At 57.2% G+C, this 21,682-nt stretch overlaps 1 protein-coding gene across 1 annotated transcript; it reads left to right on the forward strand.

Moving 5' to 3' along the window:
• Positions 1-6,297: 6,297 nt before the first annotated feature.
• Positions 6,298-15,349, forward strand: LOC116799909 (keratin, type II cytoskeletal 4-like). The gene is given in 13 exon segments (XM_032713371.1): positions 6,298-6,783; positions 8,191-8,408; positions 10,485-10,557; positions 11,320-11,353; positions 11,356-11,414; positions 12,357-12,424; positions 12,426-12,491; positions 12,493-12,517; positions 13,242-13,367; positions 14,018-14,063; positions 14,066-14,237; positions 14,729-14,763; positions 14,853-15,349. Coding segments are annotated over 13 exon segments (1,905 nt in total).
• The last annotated feature ends 6,333 nt before the right edge of the window (positions 15,350-21,682 follow it).

Raw genomic sequence — 21,682 nt, forward strand, 5'->3', positions numbered from 1 at the left:
TTTGGGGGTGAGTTTATTTTATTTTTTGGGGGGGTGGGTTTATTTTTTGGGGGTGGATTTATTTTTGGGGGTTGGGTTTATTTTATTTTTGGGGGGGTTGGTTTATTTTTTGGGGGTGGGTTTATTTTATTTTTTTTGAGGGGGTTATTTTTGGGGGGTTGGGTTTATTTTTGGGGGATCGAGTTTATTTTTGGGGGGATTGGGTTTATTTTGGGGGGGTGGGTTTATTTTATTTTCTGGGGGTTTGGGTTTATTTTCTGAGGGTGGGTTTCTTTTATTTTTGGGGAGGTGAATTTATTTTATTTTTTTGTGGGGGGTTTATTTTGGGGGGGTTGGGTTTATTTTTTGGGGGTGAGTTAATTTTATTTTTGGGGCGTGGATTTATTTTTGGGGGAGATGAGTTTATTTTATTTTGGGGGGGGTGGGTTTATTTTTGGGGGATTGGGTTTATTTTTTGGGGGGTTGGGTTTATTTTATTTTTGGGGGGGTGGGTTTATTTTTGGGGGATGAGTTTATTTTATTTTTGGGGGGATTTGGTTTATTTGGGGGGGTTATTTTATTTTGGGGGGGCGAGTTTATTTTATTTTTTGGAGGGGTTGGGTTTATTTTTTGGGGTGGGTTTATTTGGGGGGATTTATTTTTTTTGGGGGGTTGGGTTTATTTTTGGGGGTTGGGTTTATTTTTGGGGGTTTGGTTCATTTTTTGGGGGTTGGGTTTATTTTTGGGGTTGGGTTTATTTTTCGGGGGGGTTGGTTTATTTTTGGGGGGTTGGGTTTATTTTTTGGGGGGCTGGGTTTATTTTTTGGAGGAGGGGGGTTATTTTTGGGGGCACATTCCCGCCCTTTAGAGGGTGCTCTGGATTTGGGATCCCGAGGGATTTGGGGGGGGGGGAGATGGATAAAGGGCCATCCCGGCGCTTCCCACCACCTGGAATTTGGGGAGGGGGTGATGCTGCTCTTGGATCCAATCCTGGAATTTGGGGAGGGGGCGATGCTGCTCTTGGATCCAATTCCCGGAATTTGGGGAGGGGTCGATGCTGCTCCTGGGGGGGAGCTCTGGGATACAATCCCAGAATTTGGGGAGGGGGCGATGCTGCTCCTGGGGGGGTTATTGGATCCAATTCCCGGAATTTGGGGGGTGTTTGTGTGTGTGATGCTGCTCTTGGATCCAATTCCCGGGATTTGGGGGGGGGGTGGGGGGTGATGCTGCTCCTGGGGGGGGGGTTATTGGATCCAATTCCCGCAATTTGGGGAGGGGGCGATGCTGCTCTTGGATCCAATTCCCGGGATTTGGGGAGGGGATGATGCTGCTCCTGGGGGGGGGTCTTGGATCCAATCCCAGAATTTGGGGAGGGGGCGATGCTGCTCCTAGAGGGACTCTTGGATCCAATCTTGGAATTTGGGGAGGGGGCGATGCTGCTCTTGGGGGATGGGGGGTTATTGGATCCAATCCCCGCAATTTGGGGAGGGGAGGCCGTCGGATTCAATCCCCCCATTCCCGATGCTTTTCCCTCAAAAATGGTGGGATTCACCCCCCCCCCACTCCCCCCCCGACCCTTTTCTCCCCAAATTCCCCCCCTTTTGGTGTCCCCGTTTGCCCCCAGGGTGGGAATGACCGAGGGGTCGTTATTCCCACGGGATTCTCCCCCACATTCCCACGGGACCCCCAGGATCGATCCCAGCCCCGGGATCGGGATGAGCTTCCCCCGGAGCGGGGACAACGCCAGGACACGTCTGGGGACACCGGGAGAGGTGACACCGATGACGTCACCACGGGAACGGGCCTTAATCCTGGTCCCAGGGGTCCCAAATCCCGGGATCGGGGGTCCCAAATCCCGCTCTTTAGGGTTAATCCCGCTCCTGGGGGTCCCAAATCCCGCTTCCAGGGGGTCCCAAATCCCGCTCCTTGGCGTTAATCCCACTCCCGAGGTTCCCAAATCCCACTCCTTGGAGTTAATCCCACTCTCCAGGGGTCCCAAATCCCACTCCCAGGGGTTCCAAATCCCACTCCTTGGAGTCAATCCCACCCTCCGGGGTTCCCAAATCCCAACCCCTGGGGTTAATCTTGTTCCCAGGGATCCCAAATCCCAACCCCTGGGGTTGATCCTGCTCCCAGGAGATCCCAAATCCCACTCCCAGGTGTCCCAAGTCCCACTTCTTGGAGACAATCCCACTTTGGGACTCCAAGGGGTCCCAAATCCCAACCCCTGGGGTTAATCCCACTCCCAGGAGTCCCAAATCCCACTTCTTGAAGACAATCCCACTCTTTGGGGGTCCCAAATCCCAACCCCTGGGGTTAATCCCACTCCCAGGAGTCCCAAATCCCACTTTTTGAAGACAATCCCACTCTTTGGGGGGCCCAAATTCCACTCCCTGGGATCACTCCCGCTTCCAGGGGTCCCAAATCCCACTCCCTGGAGACAATCCCACCCCCTGCCGTTCCCAAATCCCGCTCCTTGGCATTAATGCCACTCCTGGGGTTCCCAAATCCCAATCCTTGGGGTTAATTCCACTCTCAGGAGGTCCCAAATCCCACTCCCACGGGTCCCATATCCCACTCCTTGGAGACAATCCCACTCCAAGGGGTCCCAAATCCCAACCCCTGGGGTTAATCTTGTTCCCAGGGATCCCAAATCCACTCCCAGGGGTCCCAAATCCCACTCCCTGGGGTTAATCCCACTCCCAGGAGGTCCCAAATCCCACTCCTTGGAGACAATCCCACTCCTGGGGTTCCCAAATCCCGCTCCTTGGCATTAATGCCATTCCTGGGGTTCCCAAATCCCAACCCCTGGGGTTAATCCTGCTCCCAGGAGATCCCAAATCCCACTCCAAGGGGTCCCAAATCCCATTCCTTGGAGACAATCCCACCCTCTGGGCGTCCCAAATCCCAACCCCTGGGGTTAATCTTGTTCCCAGGGATCCCAAATCCCAACCCCTGGGGTTAATTCTGTTCCCAGGGATCCCAAATTCCAACCCCTGGGGTTAATCCCACTCCCAGGAGTCTCAAATCCCGCTTCTTGAAGACAATCCCACTCTTTGGGGGTCCCAAATTCCACTCCCTGGGATCACTCCCGCTCCCGGGGTTCCCAAATTCCCGGGTCGGAGCCAGCGGAGCCGCTGGGACGCTCCGGCTCCGGGGTTGTCCCGGTTGATCCCAATCCCGGCGCAGTTTTGGGGTGAAAACGGGGGGTTTTGGGGTCCTGGTTGTGCTCTGGGTTTTGGGGTCCTGGTCGGGGGTGGGAGCTGCTGCTCCCCTTTCCCGTGGGATACACCGGGAATGTACCAGGGGTGGGATATTAGGGGATGGCCACTGTTGGGGGGGGATGGTGGCCACTGTTGGGGGGGATGGTGGCCGGCACTGAGTGGGTGCCGGTGGCCAATGCTGGGTGGGTGTTGGTGGCCAGTGTTAGGTGGGCAATGGTGGCCAGCACTAGGTGGGTGTTGGTGGCCAGTGTTAGGTGGGCAATGGTGGCCAGCACTGAGTGGGTGCCGGTGACCAATGTTGGGTGGGGGATGGTGGCCAGCACTGGGTGGGTGACAGTGGCCAGTGTTAGGTGGGGGATGGTGGCCAGCACTAGGTGGGTGTTGGTGGCCAGTGTTGGGTGGGGGATGGTGGCCAGTGCTGAGTAGTTGCTGGTGGCCGATGCTCGGTGGGTGATCATGGTCAATGTTGGGTGGGAGTTGGTGGCCAGCACTGGGTGGATGCCGGTGGCCAATGTTAGGTGGCCAGTGGTGGCCATCACTGTGTGGGAGTTGGTGGCCAATGCTGGGAGGGAGTCGGTGGCCAGCCCTGGGTGGGTGCTGGTGGCCAGCGCTGCCTCCCCCTCTCTCTCCCTGGTCCCTTCCCCCTGGGCCCCCAAGGCCGCTCCCGTGGGAGCCCCGGCGGGACTCGGGGCCCGCCCCCGCATTCACAGCGCGGTGTCCCCGCGATGTCCCCGCCGTCCCTCAGTGTCCCCTCAGTGTCCCCGCCGTCCCTCAGTGTCCCCTCAGTGTCCCCTCAGTGTCCCCGCTGTCCCCGCGGTGTCCGGGCAGGGCCGGGCTCTGGTAGCCCAGCGGCCGCTCGCGCTCGCCCCGCGCTGGCGGAGCCTCCCCGGGCCCTCCCGGCAGGAACGTCCCCGTTCCCCGCCCGCGCTCCCGCGGGTTCCTTCGGCTCCCGGGAGGGGCCGCGGGTTGCGAAAGGTCCCCTCCCCCCGCCCCAAAGCCCTGCCCTCCCCCAAAGGGAAAATTGGGGACCCCCGGGGGGGTGGGAGGGGGTTTCCAGGTGGGATTTGGGGGTGCGCAGGGGGTGGGAAGGGATTTCCAGGTGGGATTTGGGGCGTGCGGGGGGTGGGAACGGGTTTCCAGGTGGGATCAGGACTCCCAGGGGATGGGAAGGGGTTTCCAGGTGGGATTTGGGGCGTGCAGGGGGTGGGAGGGGGTTTCTAGGTGGGATCAGGACCCCCAGGGGGTGGGAGAGGGTTTCCAGGTGGGATTTGGGGCGTGCAGGGGGTGGGAGGGGGTTTCCAGGTGGGATCAGGACCCCCAGGGGGTGGGAGACGGTTTCCAGGTGGGATCGAGACCCCCAGGGGGTGGGAGACGGTTTCCAGGTGGGATTTGGGGCATGCAGGAGGTGGGAGCGGGTTTCCAGGTGGGATCAGGACCCCCAGGGGGTCGAAGGGAATTTCCAGGTGGGATTTGGGGCGTGTAGGGGGTGGGAGGGGGTTTCTAGGTGGGATCAGGACCCCCAGGGGGTGGAAGGGGTTTCCAGGTGGGATCTGTACCCTCAGGGGGTGGGAAGGCGTTTCCAGGTGGGATCTGGGGTGTGCAGGGGGTGGGAAGGGGTTTCCAGGTGGGATCTGTACCCCCAGGGGGTGGGAAGGGGTTTCCCGGTGGGATCTGTACCCCCAGGGGGTGGGAAGGGGTTTCCAGGTGGGATCTGTACCCCCAGGGGGTGGGAAGGCGTTTCCAGGTGGGATCAGGACCCCCGGGGGTGGGAAGGCGTTTCCAGGTGGGATTTGGGGGCGCAGGGCGCTCCTTTCCCCAGGGGGAAGCATCGACTTCCCGGTTCCCTGCGACGCGAATCCCCCCGGGCTGGAAATCCTGGAGCTCCAGGAATCCCCGGCGAGATTCAGGAGGAAACATCCCGGAGATGCGCCCGGACCCAGATTTACATATTTCCAGGGAAAACAAAGCCGGGGGGGCAGGGGGGGAGGGTTGGGAACAGTCTGGGGGCTGAAACTGGTTCCCAAACCTCTCCCAGTGAACGGGATCGCCCAGCGCTGGGGTCGATCGGCCACGTGGGCTTGGGGGATGTGTTTTGGGGGTTTTTATTTGTTTTTCCAGCGCGATAACCCGGGAGCCTCCGGGGAGGCAGCCCAACACCTCATTAAAATGGAAATTAAAAGCAATTAAGCAATTAAGTTGTGTTTTCTTAACAGCGGGGCGCGGCGGGAGCGGCTTTGCCGGAGCGCCACGTGCCGCCCGGGGGGGTTGGGGGGGCTGGAGACCCTCGGGAATCATCCCAAAGCGCCTGGAATGTTCCAGGGGGGAGGGATGTGACCCCCCTGTCACCCGGGAACGGCACCCGGGCCCCGCCGAGCCGCGACCCAACAGGGAGCCAGCGGGACATTTCGGGCCCTGTCAACCCCGCCCGGCTCAACCCGTCACTCAGAGGGCTCCGAACCCGCTCGGGAACCCTTTCGGGAGGGTTTAAAAAACTCGTCTTTATTGACACAGCGGCGGTTTTTCGAGCCCTGCCAAGCCCCGACGCTCCGGGTTGTGAAACACTTCTGGGGCCAAACCCGCGTCAGCCTCGGCTCGGAGCGGGAGGTTGAACCCGGGGGCAGCCGAGGGTGTGACTGGGAACCCGCTGAGCCCAGCCCCGCTGTCAGCCCCAAAAGTGACAGCTCTGAGCCCCGAGCGGGGTCTCCCCCGAGGCCGAGGCGTGGCGGGGGCTCGGCGGGGCTTTGGGAGCGGTGACAGCCCCGACCCGGGGCTGTTTGAGCTCCGCTTCGCCTTCCAACACCAACAAAGGCTTTGTTTGCCTTCGCTCTCCCCGGGGAGTGTTTGGGAGGCAGGTCACGGCGGTGGCGAGGAGAGGAGGGAACCCTCCCAAACCCCCGAACACAATGAAAAGAATTAAACAGCCCCCCCAAAAAAAGAAACCACCCACCTGACATCTCCCCTCCCCTGGCACCCAGCGCTTCCCCGCGCCCATAAAAAGGGGGCACCCGGCGGTCGCTCCCCCAGGACTCGCCTCCTGTCGCCTCCCAACCTCCACCCTCGGCTCTCGGCTGCGCATTTTGGGGCCCCCCCCGTCATGTCTCGCCAATCCTGCGCTCTGGGGAAGAGCTTCGGCTCCAGCTCCGTCTGTTTCGGGGGCAAGACCAAGGTCGCCTTCGGCGGCCGGGGGTCGTGCCGGGGGTCCGGCTTCGGCAGCAGGAGCGTTTACAGCCTGGGGGGGAGCAAAAGCGGCGCCCTGGGGGGGCTCGGGGGGGCCGCCGGGCTCTGCAGGGGCTTCGGGGGCGGCCAAGGGGGCTTCGGGGGCGGCGCGGGGTTCGGGGGGGGCTTCGGCGGGGGGAGCTTCCCCGGCGGCTTCGGGGGCTTCGGGGGGGGCTTCGAGGCGGGGCTGGGGGGCCAAGGCTTCCCCACGTGCCCCCCCGGCGGCATCAGGGAGGTGACCATCAACCAGAGCCTCCTGGCCCCCCTGAACCTGGAGATCGACCCCGAGATCCAGCGGGTGCGGGCGCAGGAGAGGGAGGAGATGAAGCAGCTCAACGACAAGTTCGCCTCCTTCATCGACAAGGTGAAATTTGGGGGGGTGAGGGGTTTTTATGGGGGGGGGGGTCTCGGCTTGGGGTGGCTCCAGGGGGGTGGGAATGACCGGGAGAGGCTCATCCAGGGACACCCAGAGCTGGGAACTCCAAAATCCCCCCAAAGTTCCATGGGAAGGGCCGGGAGAGGCTCATCCAGAGCTGGGAACTGGCCCCAAATCCTCCCAAAATTCCATGGGAATGGCCTGGAGAGGCTCATCCAGGGACACCCCGAGCCAGGAGCTGGCACCAAATCCTCCCAAAGTTCCATGGGAAGGAACATCTCGGAGGTGCTCATCCAGGGACACCCAGAGCTGGGAACTCCAAAATCCCCCCAAAGTTCCGTGGGAACGACCAGGAGAGGCTCATCCAGAGCCAGGAGCTGGCACCAAATCCCCCCAAAATTCCATGGGAACAGCCTGGACAGGCTCATCTGGGACACCCTGATCTGGGAACTCCAAAATCCCCCCAAAGTTCCATGGGAATGGCTGGGAGAGGCTCATCCAGGGACACCCAGAGCCGGGAGCTGGCCCCAAATCCCCCCAGAATTCCATGGGAATGGCCTGGAGATGCTCATCCAGAGCCAGGGCTGGCCCCAAATCCCCCCAAAGTTCCCTGGGAAGGACCGGGAGAGGCTCATCCAGGGACAGCCCAAGCTGGGAACTCCAAAATCCCCCCAAAGTTCCATGGGAAGGACCAGGAGAGGCTCATCCAGGGACACCCAGAGCTGGCACCAAATCCTCCCAAAATTCCATGGGAATGACCTGGAGAGGCTCATCCGGGGACACCCAGAGCTGGGAGCTGGCACCAAATCCTCCCAAAATTCCATGGGAATGGCCTGGAGAGGCTCATCCAGGGACACCCCGAGCTGGGAACTCCAAAATCCCCCCAAAGTTCCCTGGGAAGGGCCGGGAGAGGCTCATCCAGGGACACCCAGAGCTGGCACCAAATCTCCTCATTTTTGAGGAGAAGATGGGATTTTTGGCAATTTTTAAGGAGTAGATGAGATTTTTGGCATTCTGACTCTTTTTTTTTAAGGCGAAGGTGGGACTTTGGGCGTTCTGGGCTATTTTTAAGTAGAAACCCGGGCTTTTTGGGGAAGCTGTTTGGAAGGAGAAGGCGCCAAACCCAGGAATTTCACTGTGTCCCTCCTGCTGAAAGGCTTCAAAACTGGGGAGGGGAGGTGACTCCCCCTGTTTCCCACCCACTGTGGGACCGGGAGAGATGAGACAACCAGGAAGGTCAAACCCGTTGAAGGAGAATAAAACACGGAGGGGGGGGGAAAAAAGGAGGGGAAAAAAAAAATCAATAAAATGCGATTTTTCGGGGGGGGGGGGAAATCAATAAAATGCGACTTTTTGGGGGGGAAACCGTGACTCTTTCCCCCTTCCCCCGCTCAGGTGCGATTCCTGGAGCAGCAGAACCGAGTCCTGGAGACCAAGTGGAAGCTGCTGCAGGAGCAGGGGGGGGTCGGCCCGGGGGGCAGGAGCCTGGAGCCCCTGTTTGAGGCCTTCGTCAGCGCTCTCCGCAGGCAGCTCGACTCCCTCTCCGGGGAGAAGCTCCAGCTGCAATCGGAGCTCAAGAGCTCCCAGGACACGGTCGAGGAGTTCAAGACCAAGTAGGTGCTTCGGGGGCGAAGAAACGGAGAGAAAACCCCAAACAGCCCCAAAGCCCTGAAATATCGATGATAATAATCGTCGCTATTTCGCTGATTTTTTTTCCCGCCGGGCAGAAAATGTCAAAGGTTTGGGGGGTGTCGGGCTCGGGTGAAAAGGGGGGGATTTTTTTAAAGGTGTTTCTCGATATTCCTCGAATTTCCTCGATGTTCCTCAAGTCTTCGCCGTGTTTCTCGCATCTCCTCAAATTTTCTCAGATTTTCTCAAATTTCCTCAAAATTTCCTTGCTAGTCCTCATATTTTCTCCATATTCCTCAAGTTTTCTCAATATTCCCTAAGTTTTCTCAATATTCTTTAAATTTCCTCAAATTTCCTCAAATTTTCTCAATATTCTTTAAATTTCCTCAATATTCCTCAAATTTCCTCGATATTCCTCAAATTTTCTTGATATTCCTCAGTATTTCTCAGATTTCCTCAATATTTCTCAAATTTCCTCAATACTCCTCACATTTCGTCGATATTCCTCAAATTTCATCAATATTTCTCAAGTTTTCTCCATAGTTCTCAAATTTTCTCAAATTTCCTCACATTTCCTCAAATTTTCTCAATATTCCTCACATTTCCTCAATATTCCTCAAATTTCCTTGATATTCCTCATATTTTCTCAATATTCCTTACATTTTCTCAATATTCCTCAGATTTTATCAATGTTCTTTAAATTTCCTCAATATTCCTCAAATTTCCTCAATATTCCTCAACACTTCTCAAATTTCCTCAAATTTCTTTGATATTCCTAACATTTTCTCAATATTCTTAATATTTTCTCAATATTCCTCAAGTTTTCTCCATATTTCTCGAATTTTCTCAGATTTCCTCAAATTTCCTTGATGTTCCTCATATTTTCTCAATGTTCCTTACATTTCCTCAATATTCCTCAAATTTCCTCAATATTTCTCAATACTTCTCAAATTTCCTCAAATTTCTTTGATATTCCTAATATTTTCTCAATATTCCTCACATTTCCTCAATATTCCTTGAATTTCCTTGATATTCCTCATATTTTCTCAATATTCCTCATATTTTCTCCATATTCCTAATATTTTCTTAATATTCCTCAAATTTTCTCAATATTCCTCAAATTTTCTCAATATTCTTTAAATCTCCTCAACATTCCTCAAATTTCCTTGATATTCCTCAAATTTCCTCAATATTCCTCAAATTTCCTCGCTATTCCTCACATTCCCTCCGTGCCTTGTTTGGATCCTGAGGGAGGATCCTTCTCGTCTCTCTCAATTAGGAACCCGTGACATTAACGATTTAACGACTTAATTAGTTGCTAAACCCGGCTCCAATTTCCTCCTGGATTTCCTTCCCGTAAAACCCTTCAGCATTCCCAGGTTTCCTTGGGAAGGTTGAGGTGGCGTAAAAAAAAAACCACAGGGAAAATAAGAGGAGATTTTCTGCCTATTTATTATACCTTAAAGTGGAATATAAGTATAAATTATAGCTTGAATATTATGATAACATTATATTTATTGTATTTTTACATTTGAACATTTATTATATATAAATGCCAATTTATACAATTTATTTATTATATAAATTGTATAAATACAATTTAGTATAAAAAAATACAATTTGTTATAGTACATAAGATGATAAAACCAGTCCAGTTGGAAAAGGAAGAACAATCCCGCAGGAAAGAATCCACTCAAGGAATTCCCCCCCCCAAACCAAACTGGGAAAAGAAGAGTCTGGGAATCACCGGGATCCCCAGGCCCGGGATCTGCTGGTTGAAAATGACTTTATTTTTTGGGGAAACGGCCCATGGGGGGATTTTTGGGGTTTGAATAATGATCCCGTGTGGATCCCTGGGGGGCATTCCATGATCCGTGTGCGGAGATGGAGCCTTGGAGAAGGTCCTGGAGCCGCTGGGACTCGTGTCTGGCAGAGCCAGGATTCCTCTTCCGGGCTTCCCGGGATCCTGGAGCCAGGGACCTGTCCCGGGGCGGTTTCCTGGGCCATTCCTGCGAGCTCCCGAGGATATTCCAGAGGCAAATCCCGTCTCTGCTCCCCAGGTACGAGGAGGAGATCAACAAACGCACGGCGGACGAGAACGACTTCGTGTCCTCAAGAAGGTCCAGGCCTTATTCCTGATCCCAAGGGGCTCCAGGAGAACTGGAGAGGGAGCTGGGAGGGGGGATGGAGGGACAGACACTGGGAATGGCTTCCCACTGGGAAAGGGGGGATTTAGGGGGGATTTGGGGAAGGAATTCCTGGCTGGGAAGGTGGGGAGGCCCTGGGATGGATTTCCCAGAGAAGCTGTGGCTGCCCCTGGATCCCTGGGAGTGTCCAAGGCCAGGTTTGATCCCCTGGGATGGTGGGAGATGTCCCTGCCCATGGAAGGTGAGATTTGGATGGGATTTAATGCCCCTTCCAACCCATTCCGGGATTCCTTGCTTCTGGAGCCAGGCTGGGAGAGCTGGGAATGTTCCCCTGGAGAAGGGAAGGATCCAGGGAGAGCTTGGAGCCCCTTCCAGGGCCTGAAGGGGCTCCAGGAGAGCTGGAGAGGGACTGGGGACAAGGGCTGGAGGGACAGACACAGGGAATGGCTTCCTGCTGCCAGAGGGCAGGGAGAGATGGGATGTTGGAAGAAATATTCCCTATGAGGGTGGGGAGGCCCTGGAATGGAATTCCCAGAGAAGCTGTGGCTGCCCCTGGATCCCTGGAAGTGTCAAGGCCGAGCGGGATCCCCCTGGGATGGTGGGATGGTTCCCTGCCCAGGCAGGGGGTGGTACTGGATTCAGGATCCCTCCCAACCACCCCATCCATCCCATCCCGCCATTCCATGAAATCTGAGCTCAAACGGGGCCTTTGATCCGGGCGGGTTTTCTCACCCCGTGTCCGCTGCAGGACGTGGACGGGGCCTACATGGTCAAGGTGGAGCTCCAGGCAAAGTGGATTCCCTGCTGGAAGAGATCAACTTCCTCAAGTGCCTGTACGAGGCGGTGTGAGTGAGGGAGGGAGGGATGGAGGGATGGGATGGAGGGATGGAGGGATGGAGGGATGGAGGGATGGATGGATAAGGGATGGAGGGATGAGGGATGGAGGGATGGAAGGATGGAAGGATGGAGGGATGGAGGGATGGAGGGATGAGGGATGGAGGGATGGAGGGATGGAGGGATGGAGGGATGGAGGGATGGATGGATAAGGGATGGAGGGATGGAGGGATGGAGGGATGAGGGATGGAGGGATGGAGGGATGGAGGATAAGGATGGAGGGATGGGAGGGATGTTGGGATGGAGGGATGGAGGGATGGAGGGATGGAGGGATGGATGTTAAGGGATGGAGGGATGAGGGATGGAGGGATGGAAGGATGGAGGGATGGAGGGATGGAGGGATGGAAGGATGGAGGGATGGAGGGATGGATGGATAGGGATGGAGGGATGAGGGATGAGGGATGGAGGGATGAGGGATGGAGGGATGGAGGGATGGAGGGATACGGATGAGGGATATGAGGGATGGAGGGATGGAGGAATGAGGGATGGAGGGATGAGGATGGAGGGCTGAGGGAGGAGGGATGGGATGGGATGTTATGATGTCAAGATGTCGGGATAAGGGATGTTGGGATGTCCGGATATCAGGACTGTCAGAATGTCGGATAAGGGCTATTGGGATATCAGGAGTCAGGATGTCAGGCTAAGGATATGGGATATCAGGATGTCGGGATAAGGGATATTGGGATATCAGGATGTCAGGATATGGGAGAGAGAAGGATATTGGGATATCGGGATAAGGGATATTGGGATATCAGGATGTCAGGATGTCGGGATAAGGGATATTGGGATATCAGGATGTCAGGATAAGGGATATTGGGATGTCGGGATGTGAGGGGGTTGTGACGCTGCGGGAAGCTCCGGAGGGGCTCAGTCCGGGGGGTGTGCCCGCAGGAGCTGTCCCAGATGCAGAAGACGGTGTCGGACACCTCGGTGGTGCTTTCCATGGACAACAACCGGGAGGGACCTGGACAGCATCATCGCCGAGGTGAAGGCGCAGTACGAGGACATCGCCAACCGCAGCCGCGCGAGGCCGAGGCTGGTACCGGGGCAAGGTGGGTGTGTGACACCCTCTGGGGTCTGGGGGGTGGGAGGGTCACCCACAGGAGCTCAGACCGCTCCAGGAGCTGGGACTGGGAGCTCAAACCGCTCAGGAGCTGGGATAGTGGGTGTGTCCCACCTTTCTGGTGATGCCCTGTGTCCAAGGGGGGGGGAGAGTCACCCATGGGAGCTCAGACCACTTCAGGACCTGGGATTTGAGAGCTCAGAGCACTCCAGGAGTGGGACTGGGAGCTCAGCGCACTCCAGGAGCTGGGACTGGGAGCAGAGCACTCCAGGAGCTGGGACTGGGAGCTCAGAGAATCAAACATGGGATTGGAGCTCAGAGCACTCCAGGAGCTGGGACTGGGAGCTCAGAGCACTCAAAAACATGGGATTGGGAGCTCAGAGCACTCCAGGAGCTGGGACTGGGAGATCAGAGCACTCCAGAGCTGGGGGACTGGGAGCTCGGAGCACAGGAGCTGGGATTGGGAGCTCAGAGCACTCCAGGAGCTGGGATTGGGAGCTCAGAGCACTCCAGGAGCTGGGACTGGGAGCTCAGAGCACTCCAGGAGTGGGATTGGGAGCTCAGAGCACTCCAGGAGCTGGGATTTGCTGTCTCTGGTCCACCCAGACCGTCCCTCCCGTGGCTTTCCCGGCAGAGCCGGGGCCATCCCGAGCTGCCGGAGGAGCTGCGGGGTCGGGCCGGACCCAACGAGCTCCTCCTGGTTGTGCCCCCAGTACGAGGAGCTGCAGGTGAGCGCCGGCAAACACGGGGACAGCCTGAGGGACACCAAGGCCGAGATCTCGGAGCTCAACCGGATGGTCCAGAGGATCCGCGCCGAGATCGACAGCGTGAAGAAGCAGGTGAGGGGGGTGTCCTGGGGAAACGGGGGCTGAGCTCTCGGCCGAGCCCTTCGGGGCTTCCCTGGAGGGAAATAAAGGTGCGGAATCGTTGGGAGTGGGAGGGACCTGCCGTGGAAAAGCTGGAGGGCCCTGGAAGAGGTTAGGGATGAGCCGTCCTTGGAAGTGTCCAAGGACAGGTTGGGCAGGGCTTGGAGGGACCTGGGATAGTGGGAGGTGTCCCTGCCCATGGAAAGGGGGGATGGGATGAGTGTGTGTTCCCTGGAGAAGGGAAGGATCCAGGAGCCCTTTCCAGGGCCTGAAGGGGCTCCAGGAGAACTGGAGAGGGACTGGGAACAAGGGCTGGAGGGACAGACACAGGGAATGGCTTCCCATGGGAAAGGGGAGGTTTAGGGGGGATATTGGGAAGGAGTTCCTGTTGGGAGGGTGGGGAGGCCCTGGGATGGATTCCCAGAGAAGTTGTGGCTGTCCCTGGATCCCTGGGAGTGCCCCAGGCTGGGTTGGATCCCCTGGGATGGTGGGATCCCCTGCCCACGCTCGGTGACCTTTAAGGTCCCTTCCAGCCCGAACCACTCCACGATTCCATGAGCTGGGATCTTTCCTTCCTCTCTGTGGCTTCCCCTCCCCACTGACCCCCCCCGTGCCTCCCCCAGTGCGAGACCCTCCAGACGAGCATCGCGGACGCGGAGCAGCGCGGGGAGGGGCCCTGAAGGACGCCCAGGCCAAACTGGCCGAGCTGGAGAGCGCCCTGCAGAAGGCCAAGGCCGACCTGGCCCGGCAGCTCCGGGAGCACCAGGAGCTCATGAACGTCAAACTGGCCCTGGACGTGGAGATCGCGACCTACAGGAAGCTGCTGGAAGGGGAGGAGTGCAGGTGGGTGGGATGCGGCGGGAATTCCGTGGTATCCCGGTAAATCGATGGGAGAAATGTGCTCACCAGCTCCACATGGTGTTGCCACGAGCCGGGGCCAAACTGTGGAGCAAAGCCGGAGCTGGGGCGGTGGATGTGGAGGAATCGGCTCTGGATCAACTGGAGGGGTGACGACCACCCTGCCCTCTCCCACACCGACCGGGAAGGACGTTCCCAAAGCACTTGGGGCTGTGTGAGGGGTGCCCCGAGAGCTCCAGCTCTGCCCCCACAGCCCCAGGACCACCTGGAGGACGGGGAGGTCAGACAGAGAGGTGGAATATGGGGAGGAACGTCCCAAATTGGCCAACTCAGGCAGGGAAAGGGCTCAGGAAGAGAAAAGGGAAGGGAAGAGCCTCCTAAAATCCACGGGGTCCCAAAGGCTGCTCGGGTCTGATGGGGACAAGGCAACTCCAGATGCTGTGGCTGGATCCCACACTGCACCTCTTTTCCTGCAGGATGTCTGGGGAATGCCAGAGCTCCGTCAGCATCTGTAAGTACCATTCCCGTGGGATCGCGGCGGGCTGGGATCGCTGCTCCCAAACTCCAGGGGTAACCGGGGCCTCCCGTTCCTCTCCGCAGCCGTGGTGGGCGGCAGCAGCTCCGTGGGAGGCGGATACGGCGGCGGGATGTGCCTCGGAGGAGGAGGAATCGGATTCGGGAGCGGCAAAGGCGGCTGCTCCGCGGGCGGAGCCGGGCTCTGCTTCAGCCTGGGAGGGGGAGGATTGGGAGCCGGGAGCGGATTCGGCTCCGCGGGGTCCGGGTTTGGCTCCGTGGGCGGGGGCTCCAGCGGTGGTGGTGGGGTCCGGCACCCTCCTGAAGAACAGCGGCTCTCCCGGCCGGAGGGTGTAGGGACGGGATCCCTCCCCCGGCCCCATTCCCAGCACCCGCGGAGAAAGGACGGGAATTCCACCGAGAGCCCCAGAGCATCCCGAGTCCTTTGGAACCATCCCTGGGACCGGGGGGGGGAGGAAAACACGGCCAGACCCACCGCTGAGGATGGAGATTCCCAAAAACATGGACAGACTCACCTGCTGAGGATGGAGATTCCCAAAAACACGACCAGACCCACCTGCTGAGGATGGAGATTCCCAAAAACACAGCCAGACCCACCTGCTGAGGACTGAGATTCCCAAAAACACGGACAGACACCCCGCTGAGGATGGAGATTCCCAAAAACATGGACAGACCCACCTGCTGAGGATGGAGATTCCCAAAAACATGACCAGACCCACCTGCTGAGGATGGAGATTCCCAAAAACACGGCCAGACCCACCTGCTGAGGATGGAGATTCCCAAAAACATGACCAGACCCACCTGCTGAGGATGGAGATTCCCAAAAACATGACCAGACCCACTGCTGAGGATGGAGATTCCCAAAAACACGGACAGACCCACGCACTGAGGATGGAGATTCCCAAAAACATGGACAGACCCACCTGCTGAGGATGGAGATTCCCAAAACCACACAAGAACAGCTCCATCCCCTCCAGCTGCTGGTTATTGGGGGGCTGAGCTCTCCTTTGGAAGCAGGACTGCCCATCCACAGGGAACCCAAACCCAGCTGGGAGGACCTTCCTGTTCACTGGGAACCCCAAACCCAGCTGGGATGACCTTCTGTTCACTGGGAATCCCAAACCAAAGTGGGATGACCTTCCTGCTCACTGGGAACCCCAAACCAAAGTGGGATGACCTTCCTGCTCACTGGGAATCCCAAACCAAAGTGGGATGACCTTCCTGCTCACTGGGAATCCCAAACCAAACTGGGATGACCTTCCTGCTCACTGGGAATCCCAAACCAAACTGGGATGACCTTCCTATTCACTGGGAACCCCCAAACCAAAGTGGGATGACCTTCCTGCTCACTGGGAAGCCCAAAGCAAAGTGGGATGATTTCTGCTCACTGGGAATCCCAAACCAAAGTGGGATGACCTTCCTGCTCACTGGGAAGCCCTAAATCCGTCTGGGATGAGCCCGTGGATCAGCACACTGAGGGCTCAGTCCCCTCTTGTGTCGGGTCCCTGCTTGGCTCGGGAAGACCCGGCTCGGAAAGACTCAGCTCAGGAAGACCCAGCTTCTCTCAAGACCTCGGGCTGGCTCCAGCCATGGTGCAACTTAATCGGAGCTGCTCATCAGCCAGAGCTGGAGCTCCAGAACAGGAATTTCCTCCTGGCCCAGCCGAAGACGTTTCTCACCCAAGGACTTTTCATTCGCTTCCCCCCCCCCCCCCCCCGAGTTTCTGTTGTAAAATCTCCGTTTTGGCTCCGGGTTCCCCTTTCCCTGGTGCTCCCGGGCCGGGCCGTGTGTGTTTGCCCGACCTTTCTCCCCCCAATAAACACGAGAGGCAGAAACCTGGTGTGGTTTTTCCCTCCCGACCGAGAGTTTCGTGTTGCGACAAGACGGGAGCCGAAAGCGCTTCTCACTTCTCCTGCCCTTTGAAGTCGGGGTTTGAAGGAGCCCGGGGAAGGAGCAGCCCGGGCTCCTCTTTTTCCTCTCCCGCCCCAAAACCGTGGGTGCTGGGTGACTTCGGTGGGAGCTCCGAGGGGGTCTCACCAGGGGAGGGGTTTGGGATGTGGGGCACAGGGTGACAGCCCCGGGAACGAGCCCTTCCCGGCACAGAGGAAGAGGCAGCACTTGGATCCTCCTCCCTGTCCAGGGGGGATCTCCCGTGGTGACCCTTTGTCCTCCTTGTCCCCATCAGACCGAGCAACCTTTGGGACCCCGTGGATTTAGGAGGCTCTTCCCTTCCCTTTTCTCTTCCTGAGCCCTTTCCTGCCTGAGTTGGCCAATTTGGGACGTTCCCCCCCCATCCCACCTCTGTCTCCGACCTCCCCGTCCTCCAGGGTGGTCCCGGGGCTGTGGGGGCAGATGGAGCTCTGGGGGCACCCCTCACACAGCCCCAAGTGCTTTGGGAACGTCCTTCCCGGGTCGGGTGGGAGAGGGCAGGGTGGTCGTCACCCCTCCAGCTAATCCAGAGCCGATTCCTCGCTACCCACGACTCTGGAGCAGCTTTTCCTGCTGTCTGGCCTCCCAGGGATCCAAGGAGTCTCCAAAAGGCAACTGAGGCCCTGGGAAGGGCAGGAGCCCTCTCCCCTCATCAACCCCAACTCTCCCCAGAAAAGCAGAACGTTGTATAAATCTCCCTCCTAAAATCCCTGCTGTGGTTTGACCTCCGGCCCGGGAGACCTTGAATCACATCCCCGGTGAACCGCAGACGGTGCCGGGGGTGACTCATCCCGAGTCTCCCGTTCCCGGTTTGTAAAGGCTGCAGCAGCCGAGGCGGGCAGTGACAGTGGAATGAATGTCCCGGCAGTGACAGTGGAATGAATGTCCCGGCAGTGACAGTGGAATGAATGTCCCGGCAGTGACAGGGGAATGTCCCGGTGGTGACAGTGGAATGTCCCGCGGTGACAGTGGAATGAATGTCCCGGCAGTGACAGGGGAATGTCCCTGCGCTGCCAGCACGGGCTTGTCCTGGGTGGGGACCCGTTTGGGCGAGGGCTGAGCGCGCTGGGAGGTGCAAAGTGACCTGAAGTGTTGAGTGAAAAGGCTTCACTTCCCTGCGAGTCACCCCGAGCCAAACCCGGGGTCACCCAGGTCCAAACTGGAGTCACCCGAGCCAAACCCCGAGTCACCCTGATCCAAATGCAGAGTCACCTCAATGCAAACCTGGAGTCACCTCGATCCAAACCTGGAGTCACCCCCAACCCAAACCCAGGGTCATCCCGGTCCAAACCTGGAGTCACCCCGATCCAAACCAGAGTGACTCCGATCGAAACCCAGAGTCAGCTTGATCCAAACCGGAGTCACCCCGATCCAAACCCGGAGTCACCCCAATCCAAACCCAGGGTCACCCCAATCCAAACCCGGGGTCACCCCAATCCAAATCCAGAGTCACCCCAATCCAAACCCAGGGTCACCCCAATCCAAACCCAGAGTCACCCCAACCCAAACCTGAGGTCACCCCAATCCAAACCCGGAGTCACCCCAATCCAAACCTGGAGTCACCCCAATCCAAACCCAGGGTCACCCCAACCCAAACCCAGAGTCACCCCAATCCAAACCCAGAGTCACCCCAATCCAACCCGGAGTCACCCCAATCCAAATCCAGAGTCATCCCACCCAAACCCAGGGTCACCCCGATCCAAACCTGGAGTCACCCCAATCTAAACCCGGAGTCACCCCGATCCAAAACCTGGAGTCACCCTAATCCGAAGGCTCCTGAGGGGCAACAAGAGGCTCCTCCAGGAGCACAAAGGGCCACTCCTGCCACAAACAGACCCCAATCCCTCTCCTTTTGTTCCCGGGCTGGCACCGGCAATCAGGGGACAATTCCCCGGGTTGGATCCAGATGGTGCGAAATTCCTGCCTTTTGTTGGGGGAGGGAAAAGGACTCAGATGTGACATAATTCCTGCCTTTTCTGGAGGACAGAAAAGGGCTCAGGTGTGCCATAATTCCTGCCTTTTGTTGGAAGAGGAAGAAAGGACTCAGGGTGCCATAATTCCTGGCTTTTGTTGGAGGAGGGATAGGTGGGATATTGGGAAGGAATTCCTGTCTAGGACGGTGGGGAGGCCCTGGGATGGATTTCCCAGAGGATGCCCCATCCCTGGAAGTGTCCAGACCAGGCTGGAGCAACCTGGGATGGTGCCCATGGCAGAGGGTGGGGATGCTGGATGGGCGTAAGGTCCCTCCCAACCCAAAGGATTCCAGGATTCCGTGGTTTTCCCTCAATTACTCCAGGTTGAGCAGCTTCTCCTGTATTCCTGCCTGTTATTTTCATGGAATTGTGGCACAGTTTGGCTTGGAAGTGACCTTTCGAGGTCATTTTCCTTCCTGGGGGCTCTGAGAGAGCTGGAGAGGGACTTTGGGACAAGGAGTGATGGGACAAGTGGGTGAGGGGCTTCCAGCTGGAAGAGGGCAGGGATAGGTGGGATACTGGGAATTAATTCCTCCTGTGAGGGTGGGAAGGCCCTGGAATGGATTTCCCAGTGGCCGCCCATCCCTGGAAGTGCCCAAGGCCGAGTTGGATTCACCTGGGACAGTGGAAGGTGGTGTCCCTGCCGTGGAACAGGGAGATCTTTCCCTCTCCTTCCCGCCCAAACCATCCCGGCTCTGCCCATCCCGCCGGAGCCGGGAGGTGCTGCCGATCCCCAGTTCCCAGCTGGATTTCCCAAACTTGGCTGGGGCCGGGGCCGTGACTCAACGCTCCGTGTTATCAAACCAGGGCTGCTCCGTTTGCTGACTCGGGGCCTCTCCCCTGGGAACTCGGGGAGAGAACTTCGGGATCGGTGTCACCCGCCCACGGGAAGGGGGGAAAAAAAAAACCCGACCAAAATCTCCCAGGAAAACGTAACCGCGGGTTTGGTAACGCCGGGGGAGGGGTCCTGCTGGGCACTGAGCCTTAACCCCCCTATTTATGGCCTATTTATTGATGTATTGCCTATTTATTGATTTATTGCCTATTCTTGACCATCTTGGCTCAACGTCCTCCCGTCCCTTCGCCCTCACAGCGACTTTTTGAGCTATATTTTATTTTATTGACATAAATTTCATTGATAAATTTGATGAATGTATTATTGACGTGCATTTTAATTTTTTGATATTGATATATGTACCTATTTTATTTAGGATACCTATTTTATTTGGGTCAAAGCTGGGCTTGGTGATCTCGGAGGTCTTCTCCAACCTCAACAATTCTACGATTCCATGACTTTTTTTTTTTTAGCCTTATTTCTCCCTAATCGCTTCCCTGGATCCCAGGGATCCACGCAGGTGCTGGGGGGGGATGAGCGCCGGGAATGTCGTGTTTTCCAGTGGGAACGCCGGTTCAGCTGCACGTCCGGGGTCCGAAGGCGCTTTTGGGAACGGGTGTCTGGGCGATATTTTTAGAGGCGGTTGAACATCGACCGGAAGTAGTTAGAAGTTGCCGGTTGTGGATTTTCCAGAAGCTCCTGATTCCGGGTGTCCTGTGGGAATCCGAGAGCCAGACGGCTGCCAGCACGGCGAGGAGCCTCCAGAGCCGTGGTTTTGGCCTTCAACGTGCCTTTAAAATGTGGAAAGTCATCAAAAAATGGCGTTCTTAATGAAAAAAGAGGAGTTTCTCAATAAAAAGTGCAAAATGAGGCCCTTTGGTACTCGGTAACCGAGGCAAAAGGGTGGATCAGGGGTGGATCTTTGGATTCAATGACTTACAAAGGTTCCTTCCCACCCAAATCGTTCCCTGGTTCTCTGAAGGGTGGTGGATTCCCCATCCCTGGAATTGGCCAAGGTCGGGTTGGACGGGGCTTGGAGCGACCTGGTCGAGGGGAAGTTGTCCCTGCCCGTGGCAGGGGGTTGGAATGAGGTGAGTTTGAGGGTCCCTTCCAACCCAACCCATCCCATGATCCTTGATGGATCAGTTTGAACCCACCCTCAGCCTGGGATCGGAACCAGAGGATCCCAACAAGCCCCTGCCTTTCTAAAATCGATGTATTTTCATAGAAACACCAAAACAGGCCCAAAAGAGTTGGGATTCCTCAAGGAAAGTTCCCCCCCCCCCCGTGGCCTCGGCCCTGCTCATCTCCATGACCCCACAGACCAGCCCCATTAACTGCACATCAACCCTTGTAGGGGGTGTGATGTGGGTTTTGGGATCCCTCCTCCCCTCCCAGAGCCGTCCCTCCGTCTGTGCCTGGAGTCTCCCCACGGCCCCGGAGCCTCCAGGGAATCCCGCAGGGATTTCCCAGCCGGTGCTGAGACGATCTTGGCAGGGAGGCTCCGGGACGCGCTCGGGTCCGACCGGGAACGTCTCTCGTCACCGGGGAGGTTTTATTTACCCAAAAAAAAAAAAGAAAGAGACCCAGAGCCTCATCAAAATGCAATTTGCTGAGCCCCGGCTGGGAGGTTGAGAAACCCAATTCCCGGAGCCAAAGGCAGCTTTCCAAGTGAAAAGGAGGCTGAGGGTGTAACATAGGTGTGTTTTGGGAATTGTGAAAGCCCGGGCTGCGACTTGGCATCGGCTGCAGGTCTTGCCCCGGGGCTTTGGAGTGAGAGATGGAAAGATAAACACGGGCAGGGGAACAACCACGATGGAGGAAAGGTGGGAAAAAAGCTCCTGGTGTATCCTGGGGAGGCTCCCCTGCTCCTCAAGGCTCAGAATTCCCGGGTCAGGGAGCGTTGGGAGCCCCAGTCGGACCTTTGTTGTGCCTTTTCTGCCTCGTTGGAGGGTGTGTTTCTGGGTAGGGTCAATGTTTGGCAAATTGGAGATGGGAATCTGCGACCACGCCACGCTGATGAAGACAGGAGCTGTCTTCCTCACGCCCATGCAGACCCAGCCCACTCCAGGAGCACATAAAAGGAGCACCCGCTGCCCTCCAGCCACAGGGACCGACTTCCCTTCTCCTTCCAGCCTCGTCCACCTGCTCAACCTTTC

This window comes from Chiroxiphia lanceolata, chromosome 30 (genome assembly GCF_009829145.1).
Source record: "Chiroxiphia lanceolata isolate bChiLan1 chromosome 30, bChiLan1.pri, whole genome shotgun sequence".
NCBI lineage: Eukaryota > Metazoa > Chordata > Aves > Passeriformes > Pipridae > Chiroxiphia > Chiroxiphia lanceolata.